The 20684-nt window shown below is 40.5% G+C and overlaps 1 protein-coding gene across 2 annotated transcripts in view; it reads right to left on the bottom strand.

Moving 5' to 3' along the window:
- Positions 1–14344: 14344 nt before the first annotated feature.
- ube4b (ubiquitination factor E4B, UFD2 homolog (S. cerevisiae)) overlaps positions 14345–20684 on the bottom strand; it is a 76548-nt gene continuing 70208 nt past the window's right edge. The window contains exons 28-29 of one of the 2 annotated variants that reach the window (XM_048561346.2): positions 19487–19633; positions 14345–18826 (exon numbers count right to left, since the gene is read on the bottom strand). In XM_048561346.2, coding sequence (XP_048417303.1) covers positions 18756–18826; positions 19487–19633 — 218 coding nt within the window. In that variant the 3' untranslated portion in view covers positions 14345–18755. The remainder of the gene's footprint in view (positions 18827–19486; positions 19634–20684) is intronic. The other variant, XM_048561347.2, reaches the window with a different exon arrangement.

Raw genomic sequence — 20684 nt, forward strand, 5'->3', positions numbered from 1 at the left:
TCCCATGTCCAATTTTAACTCACTTTTACCTTTTAGGTATCTTAACAAAAAACTCATGCAATCTTCTTTTATAGTACTAGCTAGCTTACTCTCATATTTCATCTTTTCCACCACTATTACATTTTTAGTTGTCCTCTGCTGGTTTTTAAAGGCTTTCCAAACCTCTGGCTTCCTAATAATCTTCACCACTTTGGATATTTTTTCTTTTGCTTTAAGCTGCCCCTGATTCCCTTTCTCAGCCATGCTCAACTCGTCTGCCCTCAGTATGTTTCTTCTTCCTTGGGATGAATTTCTGCTCAGTCTCCGGAATTAACCCCAGAAATTCCTGCCATTGCTGCTCCACTGTCTTCCCTGCTCAGCTCCCTTTCCAATCAACTCTGGCTGCCTCCTCCCTCATGTCTTTGTACCTACCTTTACTCAAGTGTAACACCGTTACATTTGATTCCAGCTTCTCCCTTTCAAGCTGCAGGGTGAATTCTAGCATATCATGGTCACTGCCCTGTAGGGGTTCCTTCACCTCGAAGTCCCTAATCAGGTCTGCCTCATTAAACATCACTAAATCCAGAATTGTCTTTTCCCTAGTGGGCTCTACCACAAGCTGTTACAAATAAATCCAGCCAACTGAGCTCACTGAACCCCAAATAATGAGCCTCTGATACCATGAGAATAATGAATGTGAGAGATGAGAAAGCTCAAGGCTTTTTGTACTCTCCACAGATGCTTTGCCTAAATAAACCAGAAGGTAGACTTAAATTTGTCTGTTTCTACAAAATGACCAAAAACAAAGTTGCTGGAAAAGCTCAGCGGGTCTGGCAACATCTGTGAAGGACAAAACAGAGTTAATGTTTCGGGTCTGGTGACCCTTCCTCAGAACAGGCCCTTCCTCAGTTCGGAGGAAGGGTCCTCAGACCCGAAACATTAACTCTGTTTTCTCCTTCACAGATGCTGCCAGACCTGCTGAGCTTTTCCAGCAACTTTGTTTTTGTTCCTGATTTATAGCATCCGCAGTTCTTTTGGTTTTTACCTACAAATTGATTCCTCTCTTAAGAAAGGCAAAAGTAATAAAGAAAAACTATACTAATAAAAGTGTCTTCAAAGTGTTTTAAAGCCAAATAAGTACTTTTGAGGTGTAGACAAAGTTGTAATGGAGAGAAATATGGCAGGCAATCAGCACACAGCATACTCCTATAAACAGAAATGTGACAATGACCAGTAACAAAGTGTGGAGCTGGATGAGCACAGCAGGCCAAGCAGCATCTCAGGGGCACAAAAGCTGACGTTTCGGGCCTAGACTCTTCATCTGATGAAGGGTCTAGGCCCAAAACGTCAGCTTTTGTGCTCCTGAGATGCTGCTGGGCCTGCTGTGTTCATCCAGCTTCACACTTTGTTATCTTGGATTCTCCAGCATCTGCTGTTCCCATTATCTCTGATCACAATGACCAGTAAATCTGTTTTTATTATGTCATTTTATACCAGGACACTAAACATAGCATCCCCGATCTTCCTGCCCTACTGCCCTGTTTAATGTTTATTATTTCAGCCAAGTGACTGCACTTTCTGACAGTGTAGCACTTCTTCAGCATTGCATTGCATTTTCGGCTCTCCTTCCTGTACTGACGTCCCGTGCAGGACCTAATTCCACAACCTTCTGAAAAAGTCCAGCCATAAAGCAAGGTAAACACAGAAACAAGGATTATTTTCTGAATTACCAGTACACCTGCTTTGCGGAACACCTACACTCAGTTTGCAATAAACAACTACACCTCCCAGTCGCGAACCATTTCAACTTGTGCCCCCCCCACCCCACCCCCATTCCTCGAACGACTTGTCCATCCTGGGCCTCCTGCAGTGCCACAATGACGCCCCCGAAAGATGCAGGAACAGCAGCTCATATTCCGCTTGGGAACCCTGCAGCCCAATGGTATCAATGTGGACTACACAAGCTTCAAAATCTCCCCTTCCCCGACCACATGCCAAAACAGCCCAGCTAGCCCCCGCCTCCGTAACCATTCCTTCCACCTCCAACCCCACCCCCATCGCCTACCCACTAACTTTATCCCGCGCACCCCCCCCCCCCCCCGACCTGTACGTCCTCCCTGGACTGACCTGTCCCCTCCCTAACTCCCCACCTACACTCACCTTTACTGGGTCCATCCCCGCCTCTTTGATCTGTCTGTCTCCTCTCACCCTATCTTCTCCTTTATCCATCTTCTATCCATCTCCCCTGTCACCCTATTTATTTCAGAATCCTTTTCCCCACCCCCATTTCTGAAGAAGGGTCCCAATCCAAAACGTCAAACTTTCCTGCCCCTTTGACGCTGTTTGGGCTGGTGTGTTCATCCAGCTTCACACCGTGTTATCTCAGATTCTCCAGCATCAGCAGTTCCTACTATTTCAGTCTACCTGACTGCTTGGGATTTCCACCAGTTCCAGAAAGCCACCTGTGGGACCCCACGCACCATTTCCCTTAAGCAAGCCAGGCGTGCCAAGCCCACGAGAGAACACCGAACACCATCCCCTAGCTTCAAACTCCCCTGGGACAAACTGGGTCTGCAAATTGGCATCTTTCAAGGTTCAGGAGCAGAGCCACAAAAAGTTCTTAACTTTCCCGCACCTCCTTTTAGATGAATGGGTAAGACTTGGTCAGCAGTGTAACAGCCGCTTCCAACTGGGGTAAATGGGCTACAATTCTCCCAACAATTAGCAAAAAGCATGAAAGCTTGTCTTGCCCACGCTGCAAGCTTTAGCTGAAGGTGTCCAACACACACACACACACACACACACAAACACACAAACACAGTTTTCTGCTTTTGGTTGAACGCAATGTCTCAGTGTTAGTCTGTTACAAAATGCTTTGGTGACATACAGGGTAATAGTTGTCAGGTTGGTGCCAATTAACTTCATTTGACAGAACTCAAAGTGGTCTGAGTGTACCGTGGGTGTGAATCATATAGAAATGTAACAACCACTTAATCGTGACTCATTTTCAAACAAACAAGTTCATCAACTGTTACTAAAATCCTCACAATCACTCACTCTACACTTAAATACATGCCCTGATTCAAAGACCAGATAAGAACCAAGTTCTGAAGAAGGTCTACATGTAAATTTTTATTTTATCTATACTCTCCCGGCTGAGTGCTTGCAACATGCTCTGTGTTTGTTCTTCACAAACAATCTTTAAATGCTCAAAGTAGTACACCACATTACCATGCAGAGCAAATACAGGCTAATACTTCCTGCTTTTAAAAGGTTTGAGCACAAGAAGGGACAGATTTGAAGTAATTGGTGAAAGAAGGAAAAACAAGATTTAAAAAAAAATTCATGCAGCAAATAATTAGGATCTGGAACATACTGTCTGAGAGTATGGGGAAGGCAAGTTCACTCGAGTGGTTAGGGTGTGGAACGTACTGAGTGTGGGGAAGGCAGGTTCACGCAACACTTTCAAAACAGAAGAGACTTGCCTGAAAAGGAAGAATGCACAGGGTTACAGGAAGAAGGTAGGAGAACGGCACTAAGTGAATTGTTCATTTGGAGAGTTGGTGCAGACATGATGGGTTAAATGAACTCTCTCTGTGCTGTAACAGTTCTGTGTTTCTGAGAGCTAGCCTGTGGAAAGTTTCCCTGCCAATTTCCAAAGGATACGTCAGCTCGATATGGAAAGTCACTTCAAAGCAGGAAGAGCTCCGTAATGATTTTCCCCATCGGACTCAAGATTAAGCTTGGTATTATCATAGCATCTACACACTTTACTCCTCAATCCCCTTGTAAATACATAGTTTAGTGTAAGAAAATCTTTGTGGCTTAATATTTTATCAGCTTGGAAAAGAATCATAAAAATCTTTAATCCAATGTCGAAAATTCAACTTTAAATAAACTTTAGTAAATGTAAATGAAACATAGAAAGTTTTTACAGCACGAGAAGTCTAGGATAAAACAAAGAACTGCAGATGTTGGGAAAACTCTACAGGTCTGAAAGCATCTATGAAGGAACAACAGCGTTAATGTTTTGAGTCTGGGATCCTCCTTCGGACTGGACTTGACAAGTAAACTCTGTTTTCTCTTCACACATGATATCAGACCTGTTGAGTTTCTCCAGCAATTTCTGTTTTTGGCTGTTACAGAGAAAGGTGAGATATCCAGCCGCCTACCAGCAGCAGTCTCTTGGCTGTTTATTGATGGAACTGGGGTGGTGGGGGGGTCAGTTAGTTGGATGGCTGGCTTGCATTGAAGATTAATACCAATTGCATGGGTTCAATTCCTGCACTAGCTGAGGTTATCATGAAGAACTGTCCTTCTCAATTTTTCTCCTTACCTGAGGCATGGTGACCCTTAAGTTAACCCATCACCAGTCAGCCCTCCTTAATGAGAGAGCAGCCCTCTGGGAAATGGCTTCTCTATTAATTAATAGACTATCGAGTACATACACAAATGTTTTTTACAAAAGCAATTTGGATTTGTGTTTTTCAATCCTTCAGGCAGTCCGTCCCAGACCCTCAGCATCTCAGAGCATTTTATTCTGGAAGGGTCGGTTACTCAGGAAGATATGGAGATAGGAAACTGGGTCTACTTGTGGAAACTGTGTGAAATGAACGGAAATGAATGTTTTAACAAGTCTGTAACATGCGTGGTCACTAGCACAGAAAATCTGGCAATTCTTCAAACACGTAAAATGCCTTTGGTTGCTTTGAGCCGGTAATAAGAAATCTCAGTAGTTGCATCCTTATTAACATAGAAGCAATATTAGATCATTGGATTTCTCCTGTCAACACCACCCTTCAGTTACGGTCTTCTATAACATAAGATTCTGCATCCTCAACCACTACCATCCAGAACAGCAGATGTATGGAAACATCACTCACTGCAAGATTTCCCCCATCCCCGAAGCTGACTTGGAAATGTTACGCCATTCCTTCAGAGTCGTTGCGCCAAAATTCTGGGACTCCCTCCCTAACAACATTGTGGGCACATGGACTGGAGCAGCTCATTGCCACCTTCTCAAGTGCAACTAGAAACAGGCAATAAATGCTGGGCCCAGCCAGCAACGCCCACATCCCATGAATGAATATGAAAAAAAACTAGATCATGGATGCAGAGCCTATACCTCAACTCCATCTGCCTGCTGTATCCCGGAGGGCTGCTCTCTCATCGAGGAGGGCTGACTGGTGACATGTGAAGTCAGTTTATAGAACATAGAACAGTACAGCACAGAACAGGCCCTTCAGCCCACGATGTTGTGCCGACTATTGATCCGCATGTATGCGCCCTCATGTATCTTTGAGTTTTATCTAAAACATTAAATGGGAACTAAATCTTCCTCCAAATTTGTTGTGTTATCTGAAATAATTCATTATATTGAAAAAAAATGATTTATTTTTGACAGATAGCAGGAACTGCTACTATCTCTGTCAAAAATAAATAGATTGTTTTCATCTTGTTGTTTTAGATCACAGATTAGTGAAGTATAGGATTATGAATAGCAATTTGTTGCAGGCATGAATGCTTAAACAATAAGTGTCACTCATTTCTTATACGAAAATCTTTTCCTGTCCTTTCTGTATGATACAAAATATAATGTAACTGTCACAAACTCGATTATAAGATTATGATCTGAGCTGTCACCAAAATAATCAAACACCCAGCATGGAAACCCCGTGCAAAATGCTTGGTTTAAAGTCTCATTGAACCTTGGCTCTTGTAGAATCCTGTGAATTTCAAATATGGGTGCATGGTATCCTGCAATGACAAGTGGAATGCAGAAATTACATATGCTGTATTGTTATGGGATGCATTGACTTTAACCTTGGTTGTTTCAAAGCTAAAAGCAGAAATGCGGTTAGCAGGAGGGATTAAAACACAACATGACAGGTCTGAGAATTCTGTCACTCAATGCTTTACAAATGCTGGATCCAAGACTGCAGTATAATGCAGATTCTGAAAAAGAAGTAAAGCATGTGCAGAAATATTTTAAATTGTAGATATTGTGCTTTGTATCTGCTAATATTTTGTTAGTAACTCCTATTTGGACTGACCTTGGAAACAGGTTAACGAGGTTGCTGCACAAAATGATCAATACTCAACATATCACAGTGGGGGAAGCTAAATTCTCCACTTTACACTCACTATGAAAAGAATACACATTTCTTGAATTCATAGGGACACTTCCAATGGATGAATCTCGACTCTAAGTCAGTATAAACCTTCTTTATAACTTTGACCAGTCTTTTAAGTACTCCCGTGGTTTTCAATGTCTCAAGCTCTCAGACTGAAACCAGGCTTCACCTTTGCCCGACAAAGTTTTTTTCCTCTCTGTCAGCCACATTTATTCCCTGGCAACTCATTGAGGCTGAACTAGTTTACAACCACGATATTCTATTTGTCCCTGAGATGGGCTTCTGGCCAAATAACTGTGGCTTTACAAAGACTGCCCATTTCCACATTGTAACATTGCCCAACTCTTCCACAAGGAAGCACAAGTTATACTGCAGCTATACAAAACATTGGTGAGACCCCACTTGGAGCACTGTTAGCAGATCAGGGCACTACACCTTAGGTAGGATATACCAGCCTTGGAAGGACTGTAGAGCAGGTTTACAAGAGTGAAAACTGGACTTCAGGGGTTATGAGAGTAGATTACAACAAATTAAACCTATTTTCTCTAGAATTTAGAAGGTTAAGGATGATCTGATCAAAGTTTTCAAGATATCAATGGAAAAGGCAGGGTTGATAAATTATTTCCATTGGTTGGTGATTCTAGAACAGGGCTTACAGTCTGAGAATTAGGGCCAGACTGTTCAGGAGAGATGTTAGGAAGCACTTCTACACACAAAGGCTGGTAGAGATTTGGAACTTTTTTTACACAAATGACAGTGGATGCTGGATGAGATGTTAATTTCAGATATGAAATAGATTTGTTTTAAGCAAAGGTACAGTATTAAGGGGTATGAGCTAAAGTAGGCCACTAATCAGCCATGATCTCATTGAATGGTGGAACAGTTGAAGGGTCTGAATGGCCTACTCCCATTCCTACCTTAACTCATGTGCTGCAAAAACCCTCATCCACGGCTTTGGTACCTCGAGAATTAACTATCCCGATGTGTCCTGAGCTTCAGCTCCTTCGTTTTATGATCTATAAAGTTCTCATGTTCGAAACCGTTTCCCTCAGTCACAGAGTTCCATTAATCAGTCAGTCTTACATTGGTTCTCAACTAAGCAATGCCTCCATTTCATAATTTGTTTCCTTGTTTACAAAGCCATCCACAGCATCCTCACTCCCCAATTCTGATGTCCACCAGCCCCACAGCCCTCTAAGTTATCACAGAAACTGTGTTTCTGGCCTCCTCAGCACCTCCAGTCTTAATTACCCCACATCAGCGACTTCCCTTCAGCTGCCTAGAGTCTAAGCTCTGGGTATTTCTCCATAAACAAGCCTAACTTTATTCCTCCTCCACATACTCTAAAACTATCCCTTCGTCGATTTGTTTCCACTTGGCTTAGTATCTCCTCATAATAGTTTTTAAATTAACCTCTTCAGAGATGTTATGACCCACATTTGAGGAGGGTGGGATTTGAACCCTGGCCTTTTGGCTCAGAAGTTGGGGCATTGTTCCACAGGAGCGCCTAATGTCACCTCACATAGCTCAGTGGCAAATTTTGTCTTATGGTGTGGCTGCGGTTCCTTGGGATCCTTCATGAAAACACTGTACATTATCTGCTGCTATGTAAGTTTAAGTTGTTAAGACTTTTGGGCTGTTGTAATACTCTAGATGTGTGGTCTGTAACTGAAATCCCACAACTTGAATTCGTGCCAAACTTTGCTAATTTACAAGGCTCTGAGGGTTACAAAGCTGCTTAGTTTATACATAAGTAAGGTGCACCTCAATCCTCCATAATTCTACCACTCTTTCCTCACACTTTTCATCAGAGGGGTCAAAAACCAAGGGACATGATTTTAGGGTAAGAGGTAAAAGGAGAGTTGAGGAGAACTGCTTTCGTTTAGAGGGTAGCAGCAGTCTGGAATGCACTGCCAAAAGGATATTGAGACAAAGTCATGTAGAACTGGGGGCATAGCTTGAAAACTGGAATTAAATTGCATAAGGAGAAAACATGAGAATAGGAATTTAGGGAAAAAAAGTGTGAACAAGGGATCTGGTGTATAAATCACCAAAGATGGATGGACTGGTTAGAGATAACACAGTGTGAAGCTGGATGAACACAGCAGGCCAAGCAGCGTCAGAGGAGCAGGAAAGCTTTATGTTTCGGGTCAGGACCCTTCTGCAGACCTGATAGACTGGTTAAAGAGGCTGCTTAATAAAGTAAACAGTATCCTAGGCTTCGTCAAAAGGGACATAAAGCACAAAAGCAGGGAAGTAATGTGAAACCAGCATAAACACTGGTTTAGCCTCAGCTGGAATATTGCAACCAGGATGTGAAGAGGGAGAAAAGATTTATGAAAAAGGTCCAAGCACAATAAATTTCAGTTACGTAGATATACATGAGAAATTGTTATCCTTTGAAAAACAGGAAGTTGAGAGGACATCATTAGACCATAAGGAGATTTGATGAAGGTGTTCAAAATCAAAAGGAGTCTGGATGGAGTACTTAAAAAAAACTTTCCCAATGGTGGAGTGACCATGAACAAATGGCCTCAGATTTAGGTTAATTGGCAAAAGAAGCAATGACAACACAGCAGAAAGCTTTTTCACACAGCAAGGAGTTAGGATATTGAGACAGGAAATGGATCAATATCTGTAAAGGGAAATTGCAAGAGACACAGGAGACACGCAGAGGAGATGCACAAGGTGACATGCTCTTTCAGTGAGTCAGCACAGATACAAATCGGCCTAATGGCTTTCTTCAGCACCATAAATATTCCTATGATGTCATTCAGCCCATCAACTCTGGACCAGCTCTTCAAACAACAATTTAGTTAGTTCCACTCTCAGTTACATTGGGGAATATCTAATCTCCTCCCACTTGTCCTGAGAAATCCTGCAACTCATCTCAGAATCCTTCTTTGGAAATCTGTGTCTTAGAAATGGAGGCAACACTGTGTGAAGCTGATGTACACAGGAAGCCAAGCAGTGTCAGAGGAGCAGGAAAGTTGACATTTCGGGTCAAGACCCTTACTCAGAAGAAGGGTCTCGACCTGAAACATCAACTTGCCTGCTCCTCTGATGCTGCTTGGCCTGCTACTTTCATCCAGCCTCACATCATGTTATCTCAGATTTTCCAGCATTGGCAGTTCCTACGATCTCTTAGAAATTGAGTTTTTCTTTGTCATTCATGAGGTGTAGGCATCGTGCAATAAGAGTCAGTCATCTTGATGTAGGTCTAGAGTCTCATGGAGACTGGACCAGTTTAGGGCAGCAGATTTCCATCCCAAAAGGAGATTAATGAACCAGTCAGGTTTTTACAACTATCGACAAGTTACATGGTTGTCATTAACCAGTTTCTTTATTTAATTTTATTATTCCAGATTTCTTGATTGAATTTTTTGATTCAAATTTCACTGCTTGCCATCATGGAATTCAAACGATTGTCCTCGGGCTATTAGCCTGGGTTTCCAGGTTACTAACCCAGTGACTTTACCACTGCATCACTTTTGTACCCCCTTCCTTAGTTGTTGTCAAACCTGCTGAGTTTCTCCAGCACCTTGTGATTTTATTTCAAGCTACTGAAAATGTGGCAGCTGTATTAAATGATAAAGCACAAAACCCATGCAAGAGACTTTCCATAAGGAGTCAGCCATCTTAGTCTGACACACAGTAGTAGGATTATTAGCAGAAAAGTACACCCATTATGCAAGTCACAGGGAGCGGCTGATTCACACTTTGATCATGATAGTTGTCCAGCAGCTGACAAAGTCTGCTGTAAGTCAGTGATTTTCTTCAGTCATCATTGAAAGTGACGTCTTCGGGTAATTCAGGTGATGAGCAGTTTCAACATAATAATAACAAATCAGAAGTCACCCAGACTTACATGAGGAATGCTAAGGGACTTGACCAGGTGGGTGTGGAGAGGATGCTTCCTCTTGTGGGAATATCTAGAACAAGGGCTCATAGTTTAAAAATAATAGGTTGCCCATTTAAAGCAGATGACGAAAAGAAAATTGCCGAGGGTTGAATATCTTTGGAATGCTATTCCTCAAAAGGCAGCGGATGTAGAACCTTTACATATTTTTTAGGCAGCGGTAGATTCTAGTTTACCAACGAGCTGAAAGATTGTCAGGAGATACAATTTTAACCTCAAATCTATATTCCTGCATAGCAGTCATTATGAAATTATTGAATGGCAGAGCAGGCTTGAAGGAGTGAATGGTCTACTCTTGTTCTATGTTTGCATCAGTAATTGCTAGTAGCTCAATGATGAATCCTTTCCAAAAAAAAGTTAAGTTCTTAAAGAGGAAGTACATTCCTTGGCGACTGTACCAACATTCACATTTACATGATTGCAAATAAAAACAAAAATCAGCTTTTAGATAATTTGATACCTCGCAACTAGTACAATATCTAGGGTACAACCACAGAGTCAGAGTTGTACGGAAACAGAGCCTTTGGTCCAACCAGTCCATGCCGAACACGTTCCCAAACTAAAAACTAGTCCCACCTGCCTGCTCCTGGCCCATATCCCTCCAAGCCTTTCCAATTCGTGTACTTATCCAAATGCCTTTTAAATGTTGTAATTGTACCCACATCCACCACCACCACCTCAGGAAGTTCATTCCATACACAAACCACTGTTTAAAAAAAGCCCTTTTTAAAAATTCTTTCTCCCCTCGTCTTAAAAATGCACTCCCTAATCTTGAAATTCCCCTATCTTAGGGAAAATGCAATTATCATTAATTGTATCTATACCCCTCATTGTTTTTAAACTTTTATAAAGGTTGCCTCTCAACCTATACACGAGTGAAAAAATCCCAGCCTCTCCTTATAACTCAAACCTGCCAGCCAATGAACTGAGAACATACATGGGGTTATGGAACTCTGTTTTCCCAACTCCAGAATAATGAAAGCATTGAAAACAAGCCAATGGCTCTTACAAGCACCCTTCGGAATATACCCAAACTATGTACATTAGACTAAAAAGCAACAATAAACATTTTTCTGCCTCACTTCCAACTTCTCATTGCAACCAACTCGCTCTTCAATAAATATTGGAAGGGAATTTGCTACAGAATTAAACAAACATCTCAGGTGTTATGGCCTCAGTAACATATTACGAGCTCAGTGACTATATGGAGAACTGCAATTCCCCCTACTCAAAGTAAAATGTAAAACCCAAGCATCAAGCAAATGTTTGGCACATACACTTGCCATTAAAAAAAGAGCAACTGCTGAATTGTTTTCTGGCAGTTGTGGTGCAGAGAATAAAATGAGCATATGTGGTAGTTTTACCTGCAGAGAATTGCTCCACAACAGTTCCACATTTCTGCAGTTACAGAGTAATCAAATTCTATTCAGCTGAGAGTATGTTAACTGTGAAAAAAATCAGGAACTCAAAACTTTTTGGAGAGGAATCAAGCCTTGTGTAAAAGTAGGGTTTAATGACAATGTCAGTGAACATGAAGTAAGCTGTTGTGTCACTGTGACCTTTGTAGGCATGTTCTAGGACTCTGCTAGATTTGAGCTGTAAAGTTTCCAAGGATATTGGTCTGTAGCTTTAACATCATGAACAGTCTATTAAGAGACATTATTTAAATGATAACCTAGAAATCAGCCTGAGTTTGTACAAATATCCGAACAGCTCAGATGGGAAGACCCTCCATGCACAGAACAGCAATAAACAAGATTAATTGTTTTGCTGCAAATTATGCTTTTGATTGGATTACCATGCACTGCGGCTGAGACACTCAGGGGGCAACCTGCTCCTGGTTACAGCACTGTTAAAGAGACCATGGACATTTGTGGTCTAGGAAGACTCCCCACTGACATTCCTTCTTTATTATTAGAAAATGTCTAGCCTGCATCTGGCTACTCTCACATAGATGAGTTTGGTAATCATCTGTTACAAATTGCCTTCTTTTTATACTGGAATATATTGCATGACTGCACCATTAATCTATTTGTAAAGCAAGGTGTTTCAAATGGCTGCACTCCTTTGCACCTTCTTTAACATTAACACTGCTGCATCTAATAGTAAAATTAGATTTGATTCCTTTCTGCAATGACCTGTTGAAATCAGAATTGAGCAGTTATGTGGTTTTATGACTATTCCACATAAAGGTTCATCAAAGCCCCTCTCATAACAAGCTTTAGGATCTGCAACGTACAATGCCTAGTGCTATTCAAAACCGATTTCTAAAATAACTTGAATCTGGAATCCCTGAAAAACCATTTTGAACAAGAATTGCAAAGTTTTCCAACAGCATAGAGTACAGTGATCACATGGGAAGTAAAAATGCTATGCTGCTACATTGGGCTTAATTTGAAAATCAGAAGTAGTCTTATTTACAGTGAATCTCTTCAGAAAGTTGAAAAAGCATGCCTGGATGAAGTCCCAGGAGGAACTTCCACCAAGAGTACAATTGTGGAAATGGGGCACAAAGAGGAAAAAAAAGTGGGGGGGTGGGGGTGTCAAAACAAGCACATTGCGATGCTCTCTTTCATATTGAACCTCCATTTCCATCACATCCTACATCATAATTAGTTGAAGGTAATTACACCAATATTCAAAAGCAAACCAATGACTAATTCTCGAGGATTTTCAGAATTTAGTTCAAATTGAGAGTCAAATGATTATCTAGGTAGTCAGGAAATGTGGAGCTGAATGCAGAAATCAGATCAATGATCCTTTGAAATGACAAAAACAAGATGCCAAATAGGAAAAAAACCAGAAGCAGTGGGCTAACGAAAGAAGTAAAAAACAGACAAATCTTTCAGCAAAAACAAGTTGCTAAAAGTTATTAGCAACTGAAAGCTACACAGTCAGACTAGACTTCATTCAGGACAAAGATTTACAAAGACGTCAGGGCTGTCTTGTGGAAATAGGATGGGCAAGAAAGGACAATTGCTCCCTGAAACTGTTGACTTTGTTAGAGCATTAGATTATTTTCATAAATAATCACAATAAACAAATAAGTCACAACATGGGAGTATATTTATTGCACTTTACTTTAGAACTAGACTCCCTATGCTGCAAAATATTCATCCAACGTTCACTGCAAATGACTGTTTTCATTGAGCCCTGTGAAGAGACTAGCATCAAATTTTACCTGATTTGACAGAAAAACACATTTCTACTCTGACCCACATGGCCTCAGGTCTTCTCAAATCATTTTCCTTGGCTAATTAAGTGTGCATGTAGACACTATTATATCATCAGAAACTGTAGCAGTTAATTGTTTGCACAGCAAGATCCAAAGAAACAGAGACACTGGTTTCTATTGTGGCTTAACCGTTGGCCATGGCATCAGGACTTCTGTCATAACCTTGTCTGGGCTGTATCACAGAATCTTTTATACCCACCCAGACATGGCACCAGTTTGACATCTCATTCCAAAGAGGAGCAGCTCAGACAATGCAGCAGTCTCAGTTCTGCACAGGACTGCCAACCTGAAAATGTTATGCTCAAGACTCTGAAATGCACCTTAAACCCACAACGTTCTGACTCAGAGGCAAGTGTGTTACCCACAGAATCGTGGCTGACATGTTGCATGAAACATACAGAACAGCATCCAGGTAGTTCTTGACAAAACAGTTTGCAACATCTGCTTTATAACAGCTTAAAAATTAACAGCTAAAATACCAGTTCAACAATTAACACAGATAGATAGGCATTGGTCCAGCACAATTTCTGAACAGGCTACTACATAAGGAAACAAAAGTTAAAATTCAAGAGATAGAATGATGAGTCATCCTCAATTGTGCTCTGTAGTCCTCTTCAAATACCTTCCTCTTCAAAAATTATTTTGATGCTTTGCTTTTGCCAGTATTATATGTTTCACTCATTTTTTTAAAAAAAATCAATATGTTCAACCATATTAAGATGCTTCTCCAGGACAGGTGAGACTTGAATCCGGACCTTCTAGCCTAGAGGTAGGGACAACACCACTGCACCATAAGAATCCTAACACAAGTAACTGAAATGTTTACTGCACTCATTTATAATTCAACTGGCTTAACAGAGAATGCTCAATAATTCCACCAGCTACCTCAACTGTTTTCAGTTGATGGCCAGAAGCTTGTGCACAGAAGCTAATCTGGTTGGTCAATAGGTACATTCAAAGTTACATTTGGAACCTTTGGATTCCAATGTGCACCACACATCATTTTTGTCCATTTAAAGCTTACCTAGTTGATATTCATACGTAACAACATCCGTGGAACATTCAATTTTAAATAATGAAGGAATTACTCATCCCTGTCACAGACTTGTGAAAAGAGAGTTGGGTAACAGTTACTGCATCTTTCATTTTAGTACTAAATAATGCAGAAGAATCAGTCGCATATATACAACTTTGGTCATTCTTTGCCTGCCACTGCTCAAGTTAGATCAAACCTTGAAACAGAAGTTTGAAGAGGAAGGTTAAATCTAATAAATTCTACAACTATTCTAAAATGAGACATGAATGTGGTGTGCAAGTTGGCCATAGCTCAGGAAGAAATAGTGTCACATGCAGTCTACAGAACAATGAAGACACAGACAAGCAAAGAATTATGCAAGGAATCCAGTTCAGAGTCACTAAAATGCAAATATATTTGGCTTCAAAAACAGAATGAAGAGTCTCCAACTCAGCAGAAGACAATGATACCATTTTGTATTTGAAATGTATACCACCATTTATTGGAATTCAAAGGATTGGAAGCAATCAGAAGTCTATACGAATTACCATTTCGAGCAGGCTTATCATTTAAAAACAGCTGTTTTCTAATAAATGCTGTCATAATCAAAGAAAACTTCCAGCTTTTTAAAATAAGAAATAAACCAGAAATTCAAGTGCCTATAGTTAGGGGCAATATGATATTACCAAAAAAATGCAAATTCTAACTGGACAACATAGCTGTTAAATTTCCTCGTTTACTTGCTGCAGAGCTAGAATTTCCAGTTTAACAATACTGGAGTATAAAGGATAGGTAAATACAAATCACAATATCATGGTATCATTTTAGTTGGCTGAAGGAGTGCAAATTACCTTATACAACATATCTGACAATCTTAAACAAATTTTAATTCTTTCAAGTCATGGATGGTCTCAATTGTCTTTTACACAACTACACTGGTACAGTTTCTAAAATAAATAAGGCCTTGAATTTAAAAAAGGGGGAAACTGAACAAAGCAGCAGTTAGAAATCCATGAATGTCTACATTTGGTCAAAATGTTAATTCTGGATGGCTGGGACATTATGGGTAGTCATATATTTGAATTGTATTATCTGGAGAAAGGTTCTGAATTAGAAGAGGTCATCTATTTTCTCAACAGGCCACCTCAAAATTTTATAAAATTACAAAAATGAATTTCCAAGTTTAGGTGAAATTAACAACAGACTGTTGTGCATGTTGCATGTCTGAACTGGAAAAGGATAGACTTTGCCTCACATATTACTAACTACATTATAATCAGTAGTAGTTTTAAGATCGGGCTATATAACTTGCACAAAGCCACCTTACATGTTCTTTATCTGAACAGCTTCCTTCCCATTTAAAGAGTAAACAGAAGCCAACATCTGGCCACGCCAACAAATTTTGGCTCAAAAGATTAAACAGGTGATTCTGAAAAGGACAAAATGAAAAAAATGCACTAGATTCACTTAATAAAATACTTAGTCTAAATTTCTTTGTTTAATAATCTAGTCCTAATGTGTGTAACACAGCTGCTGTAGAAAACATACAACCTTTAGCAAAAGCATTTTATGTTTAAATATTCTAATTGAAGGGACAGGGGCAGGGACAAGGCCAGTAGCAAGTTAAAAAGATTCATCCTTTATATTCCAAGTTATAATACTTGCTGACCTGCAATTGTTGGACTTAAGTCTCTGAAATGTGACTTGAACTCCATCATCTGACTCGGCAGCGAGTGTGCTACCCTGAGCCATAGCTGACATGATGTGAGAATACTCTATCCAGGACAGTGCGCTGTTCCCTTCTTGTTGAACTGCTATTGCAACACGTGGGGCAAGACACTCTACTAAAACAGCTAGAATACCAGTTTAACCATTCAAAAAGAGAGAGAGTCATTAATGCCGATTGGATAAGTCCTTTATGAAACCAGATTTATATTCCACGATTGTCAAAGCTAAATTTAGGCATCTCAAAAACAATATAAAAGGGGTAGAAATGCAGAGCCGGCCAGGTAGGATTTAGAGACAAGGCAGGTTCAAATCCCTGGATAAGTTAGCAGGATGGACACCTCAAACATTGGCCTGTCTTCTCTTTTTACTAACATCGCTGAGAGGGCTGTGTATTTCCACCATTTTACACTTTTATTGCTGAATTCCAGGTTTTCTTTCAAGATATTTTATAGACTTGCAACATACAGATTTAGTGTACATTTTCAAATTTTGCACAGAGCTATCAACAGATGTTAATTTATATAATGGTGAGATGTAAATGACCAGCTTTTGATGTGACAATATTTACTTAATCTAGAATTAGGGCAGAAGTACACAGATGTTAAGTACAGAAATGGGCTCAGAACCCTAAAATTGCTTGCACAGGATTAAGTGGACTATCATACATTAGGACATATGCTTGCTGGAGTTTTGCAATGAAAATCATCCGATTTTACAGCCGGCAATTTTAACACTTCCTCAATTAACCCTTTGGCTATCTTCCTCTTTGTCACTCAAGTACATTGCATTAGAACATACCGCTAAAGTTAAGAATCAGTACAATTTGAAAAGTGTAAAACCAGATTTGAAATCTAAGAGCATGGTAAAATATTTGCCAGAAAAACTTATGCTCAGCAGATCTGACAAATGAATTTGAAGAAACAAGCTGCAGGCAACTAAAATGAAATGGACATCCTTGAACGGAAAATTGGTAGGAACAGAAGTACTGAACGTGCTAAGAATGGTAGGGATAAGTGCACATTCTGTATAAAGTTATAATAAAATTCTAGCTCCCTTTGACAGCATTTTGTACTGTGGCCTCCACTTATTGCTGTTCTGTAATGATTTTGCACATTTACAGACTTCACTGCAAAAAGAATTAAGCTAGACAATTACAATTTCGAGACTAAAGGTGTTATGCAGCAGAGCACTCATCATTCACAGTTATAGCAAAGGCTTGCAATTGATGTACAGCAGCACAACACTGATCACTATACAAGTACAGCAACATGCCCACATGCTCGAACCTGATAACTGGATTTCCTTTTCCTGTTAACAAAGATGCTGTTGCACTGAAAGGAAACGGTGGCTAGTCACGTTTTGTTACTATAACTGGATCCATGCAGATTTGCAAATGTCACAGTGCAGCAGTTTAAAAGAACATCAAGATATTCCAGTGATACCAGATGATTTCTAAATTGTCAGATACAGAAATGGCAACAGTCAATTCTTCAATCGAAGCGTTTTTGTGGAACTGTGAACAACTCAGTTATTTGGAAATCATTTGTAATTTGGGATTTTTCTTGCATACTTTATTTAATTTGCAAAGAAGATTTTCCATAATGCAAAGTAACTTCACATTACCTCAACTTGCTGCAATTCAGGACTGTTGAAATAACAAGCTTCGCAGCAAATTACACAGAATGTAGAAAATGTAGTCAACTTACAAAGAATTAAAAGCTCTAATTAATGTAACAGAAGAAGTGAATACAACAGGGCCGATAGAAAAAAAGAATTTGGAGTTTGCATTTTTATTCACTTATCAGGTAGTCACTGAAGTGGCACCAACTATATACTAGTTAAAACACATTGATATAAGGCTGAAGGAACTCCTGGCAAACAAGAGTGCCCTCTAGTGTGCTGTAGCAGTAAAAGGTCCTCAGGGAGAGGAAGGCAATCCAACAGCAGCTGGACTGAAGTACTTTCTCGGAGAAAATCCCTCTTAAAAAAAAAAGCCTTATTGCAATCAAAATATTCCAATAATGCAGATCAGACTGTGGAAAAAAAATGATGGTCATAGAACATGGTTCAGCAGAAATGGAGGAAATCCATAACCTCGCTTGCTACAGAGTTTGCACAAAAGCCTATGCATTGGTGTCAGGGAGGTGGGGAGGGGGAGAAAATCTAGAGACAAAAATATAAGTTAATGGTAAACAAATAGAATTCAGCAGTCTCACCATTAATCATGTGAGCCAACTGATTATGCCTCATAATTAAAACATCAGATTTTAGGGAAAGGGCCTGTGCATTACTTTGGTTTTGAGAAACATTTAGTGCAGCAAACAAAACAGTCCCTTTAGCAGCGACTGGTCGCAAGATACAGTAATAACGTCAACCTAAAATACAGCCATCTTCTGTTAATACACAGTCATTTTAAAAAAAACATTGTTTGCTCAGACCGTTTTTGTCTCAAAATTGCCGCAAGGCAATTGGTCACGTGTAGCTGTACTGAAAAAGGTATTCTAAATTGTACCCAACACCTCTGAACTTTTCTCCTTTTAACTATTTTTGTTCTTTAAATTAGATTTATTTACAGAGACATAACATTTTTCTAATGTGTTCAGTTCACCCTTTTTAATATCAGTGCAGCAGACGTAGCCTGCAGAGCCTCAGTGTTGAGCAGATTTGCTTTTGGGTCTTAATAATCTGGTGGTCTAAGTTCACAAATACACATCTTTTCTCATTGTATTCCACATAAGTAACACTTCACTGTGAAGAACGATTTGCATGTTGCTTCTCTTTCATCCAGGCATGGATCTTTTCCTTCAGTTCAGGCACTGCAATATAGAAAATAACAAACTAAGAAATGAACGGAACTAAATTTAGAAAGGAGCTTCCTCCATTGCATTTAATGTATTCCATCACACTCCTGACTTATAGGTGGAATATGCTCTCCTGTCACACTGGAGAATGCATGTGGCTGGTCTGGTTGAGTTGGTGAATGGTGACAGGTGGGGATTTATGATGGTCATGTTGAATCTTATGGGGAGATGGATAGGCTTTGCTTCGTTGGAAGTTTGTTGGGAAGAGATAACGACTTTTCTTTTATCTCTGGTTTTTGCAACATACCTAACAGCTAAGATCAGGCAAAATGGCAATGGGGAGTCAGTGTAAGCTGCTACACTGCCAGTTTGTTGCAAAGCGAGAATTGCTGCACTTGATTTAAATAATGTGACTTATGTTGGGGTACAATTTTTTTTTCCCCAGACAACCAAAGCCTTCTGGTATATCTTTCAAATGTCTGACCTCTATAATGTGTGTGAACACACTAAGCATAACTACAGTCTATTCCTACCGATACGCAGACTAAACCTACAGCTTTCCTGGAGTATAGAAGTCAGCATACTGGGCAATGCCTTTGCCTAATTTACCACTGGAAGAAACCCCATTAACTAGTGCAATAAAAGTTTATACGGGTTTAAAGTAACTTTCATTACCTGGCTCCAACATATTCTCTGTCAGGTGTTGACGGTTAAATGGATCTGTTGGTGAATTCAGCAAGTGTCTTAAAATAATGGAACGGTCCATTATGGTCCCAGAGGGTAGTTTCACAGGATCATTCATCAGAGTATCCATCAAAGGATCTGTAACAGAGGTCTTTTAATTCAGCAACTCTAATAGCTATTATAACGTTGTAATCAAAATTTATTTAATTAGACACTCAGAACTCTGCTGCTACGGTTTTCTATTTGAAGCAGCTCAGAATGCAGTAAGCCCTATTAAAAATACAGAGATTCCACAATACTAGCAGCAGGAAAGCAATGACAGACAACGGTGATAAAGCCACCATTTGAAAAGCAGCAGAATACAACCTACCCATGGACAGTGGCATCAGCTGCCAGCAGTAGTGCTGCTTACAGAGGAGGCTGTGAAAAATCACTAGCTCCAGCTTACTTGCCATCTCACACAGGTTGGCCAGAAATCAGGCTGTTACAGACCTGCAAACTGCACCTCCCAATCGCAAACCATTTCCACTCCCCCTCCCATTCTCTAGATGACATGTCCATCATGGGCCTCCTGCACTGCCACAATGAAGCCACCCGAAGGTTGCAGGAACAGCAACTCATATTCCGCCTGGGAACCCTGCAGCCTAATGGTATCAATGTGGACTTCACCAGTTTCAAAATCTCCCCTTCCCCTACTGCATCCCTAAACCAGCCCAGTTCGTCCCCTCCCCCCACTGCACCACACAACCAGCCCAGCTCTTCCCCCCCCCCCACCCACTGCATCCCAAAACCAGTCCAACCTGTCTCCGCCTCCCTAACCGATTCTTCCTCTCACCCATCCCTTCCTCCCACCCCAAGCCGCACCCCCATCTACCTACTAACCTCATCCCACCTCCTTGACCTGTCCGTCTTCCCTGGACTGACCTATCCCCTTCCTACCTCCCCACCTATCTTCTTTACTCTCCATCTTCGGTCCGCCTCCCCCTCTCTCCCTATTTATTCCAGTTCCCTCTCCCCATCCCCGTCTCTGATGAAGGGTCTAGGCCCGAAACGTCAGCTTTTGTGCTCCTGAGATGCTGCTTGGCCTGCTGTGCTCATCCAACCTCACATTTTATTATCTTGTTACAGACCTTGCCTAGTTTTAATTTGTTTTTGCTGGCTTTTCAGCTTTTGTGCATTTTTGTTCCAT

This window comes from Stegostoma tigrinum, chromosome 28, assembly GCF_030684315.1.
Source record: "Stegostoma tigrinum isolate sSteTig4 chromosome 28, sSteTig4.hap1, whole genome shotgun sequence".
Taxonomy (NCBI): Eukaryota; Metazoa; Chordata; class Chondrichthyes; order Orectolobiformes; family Stegostomatidae; genus Stegostoma; species Stegostoma tigrinum.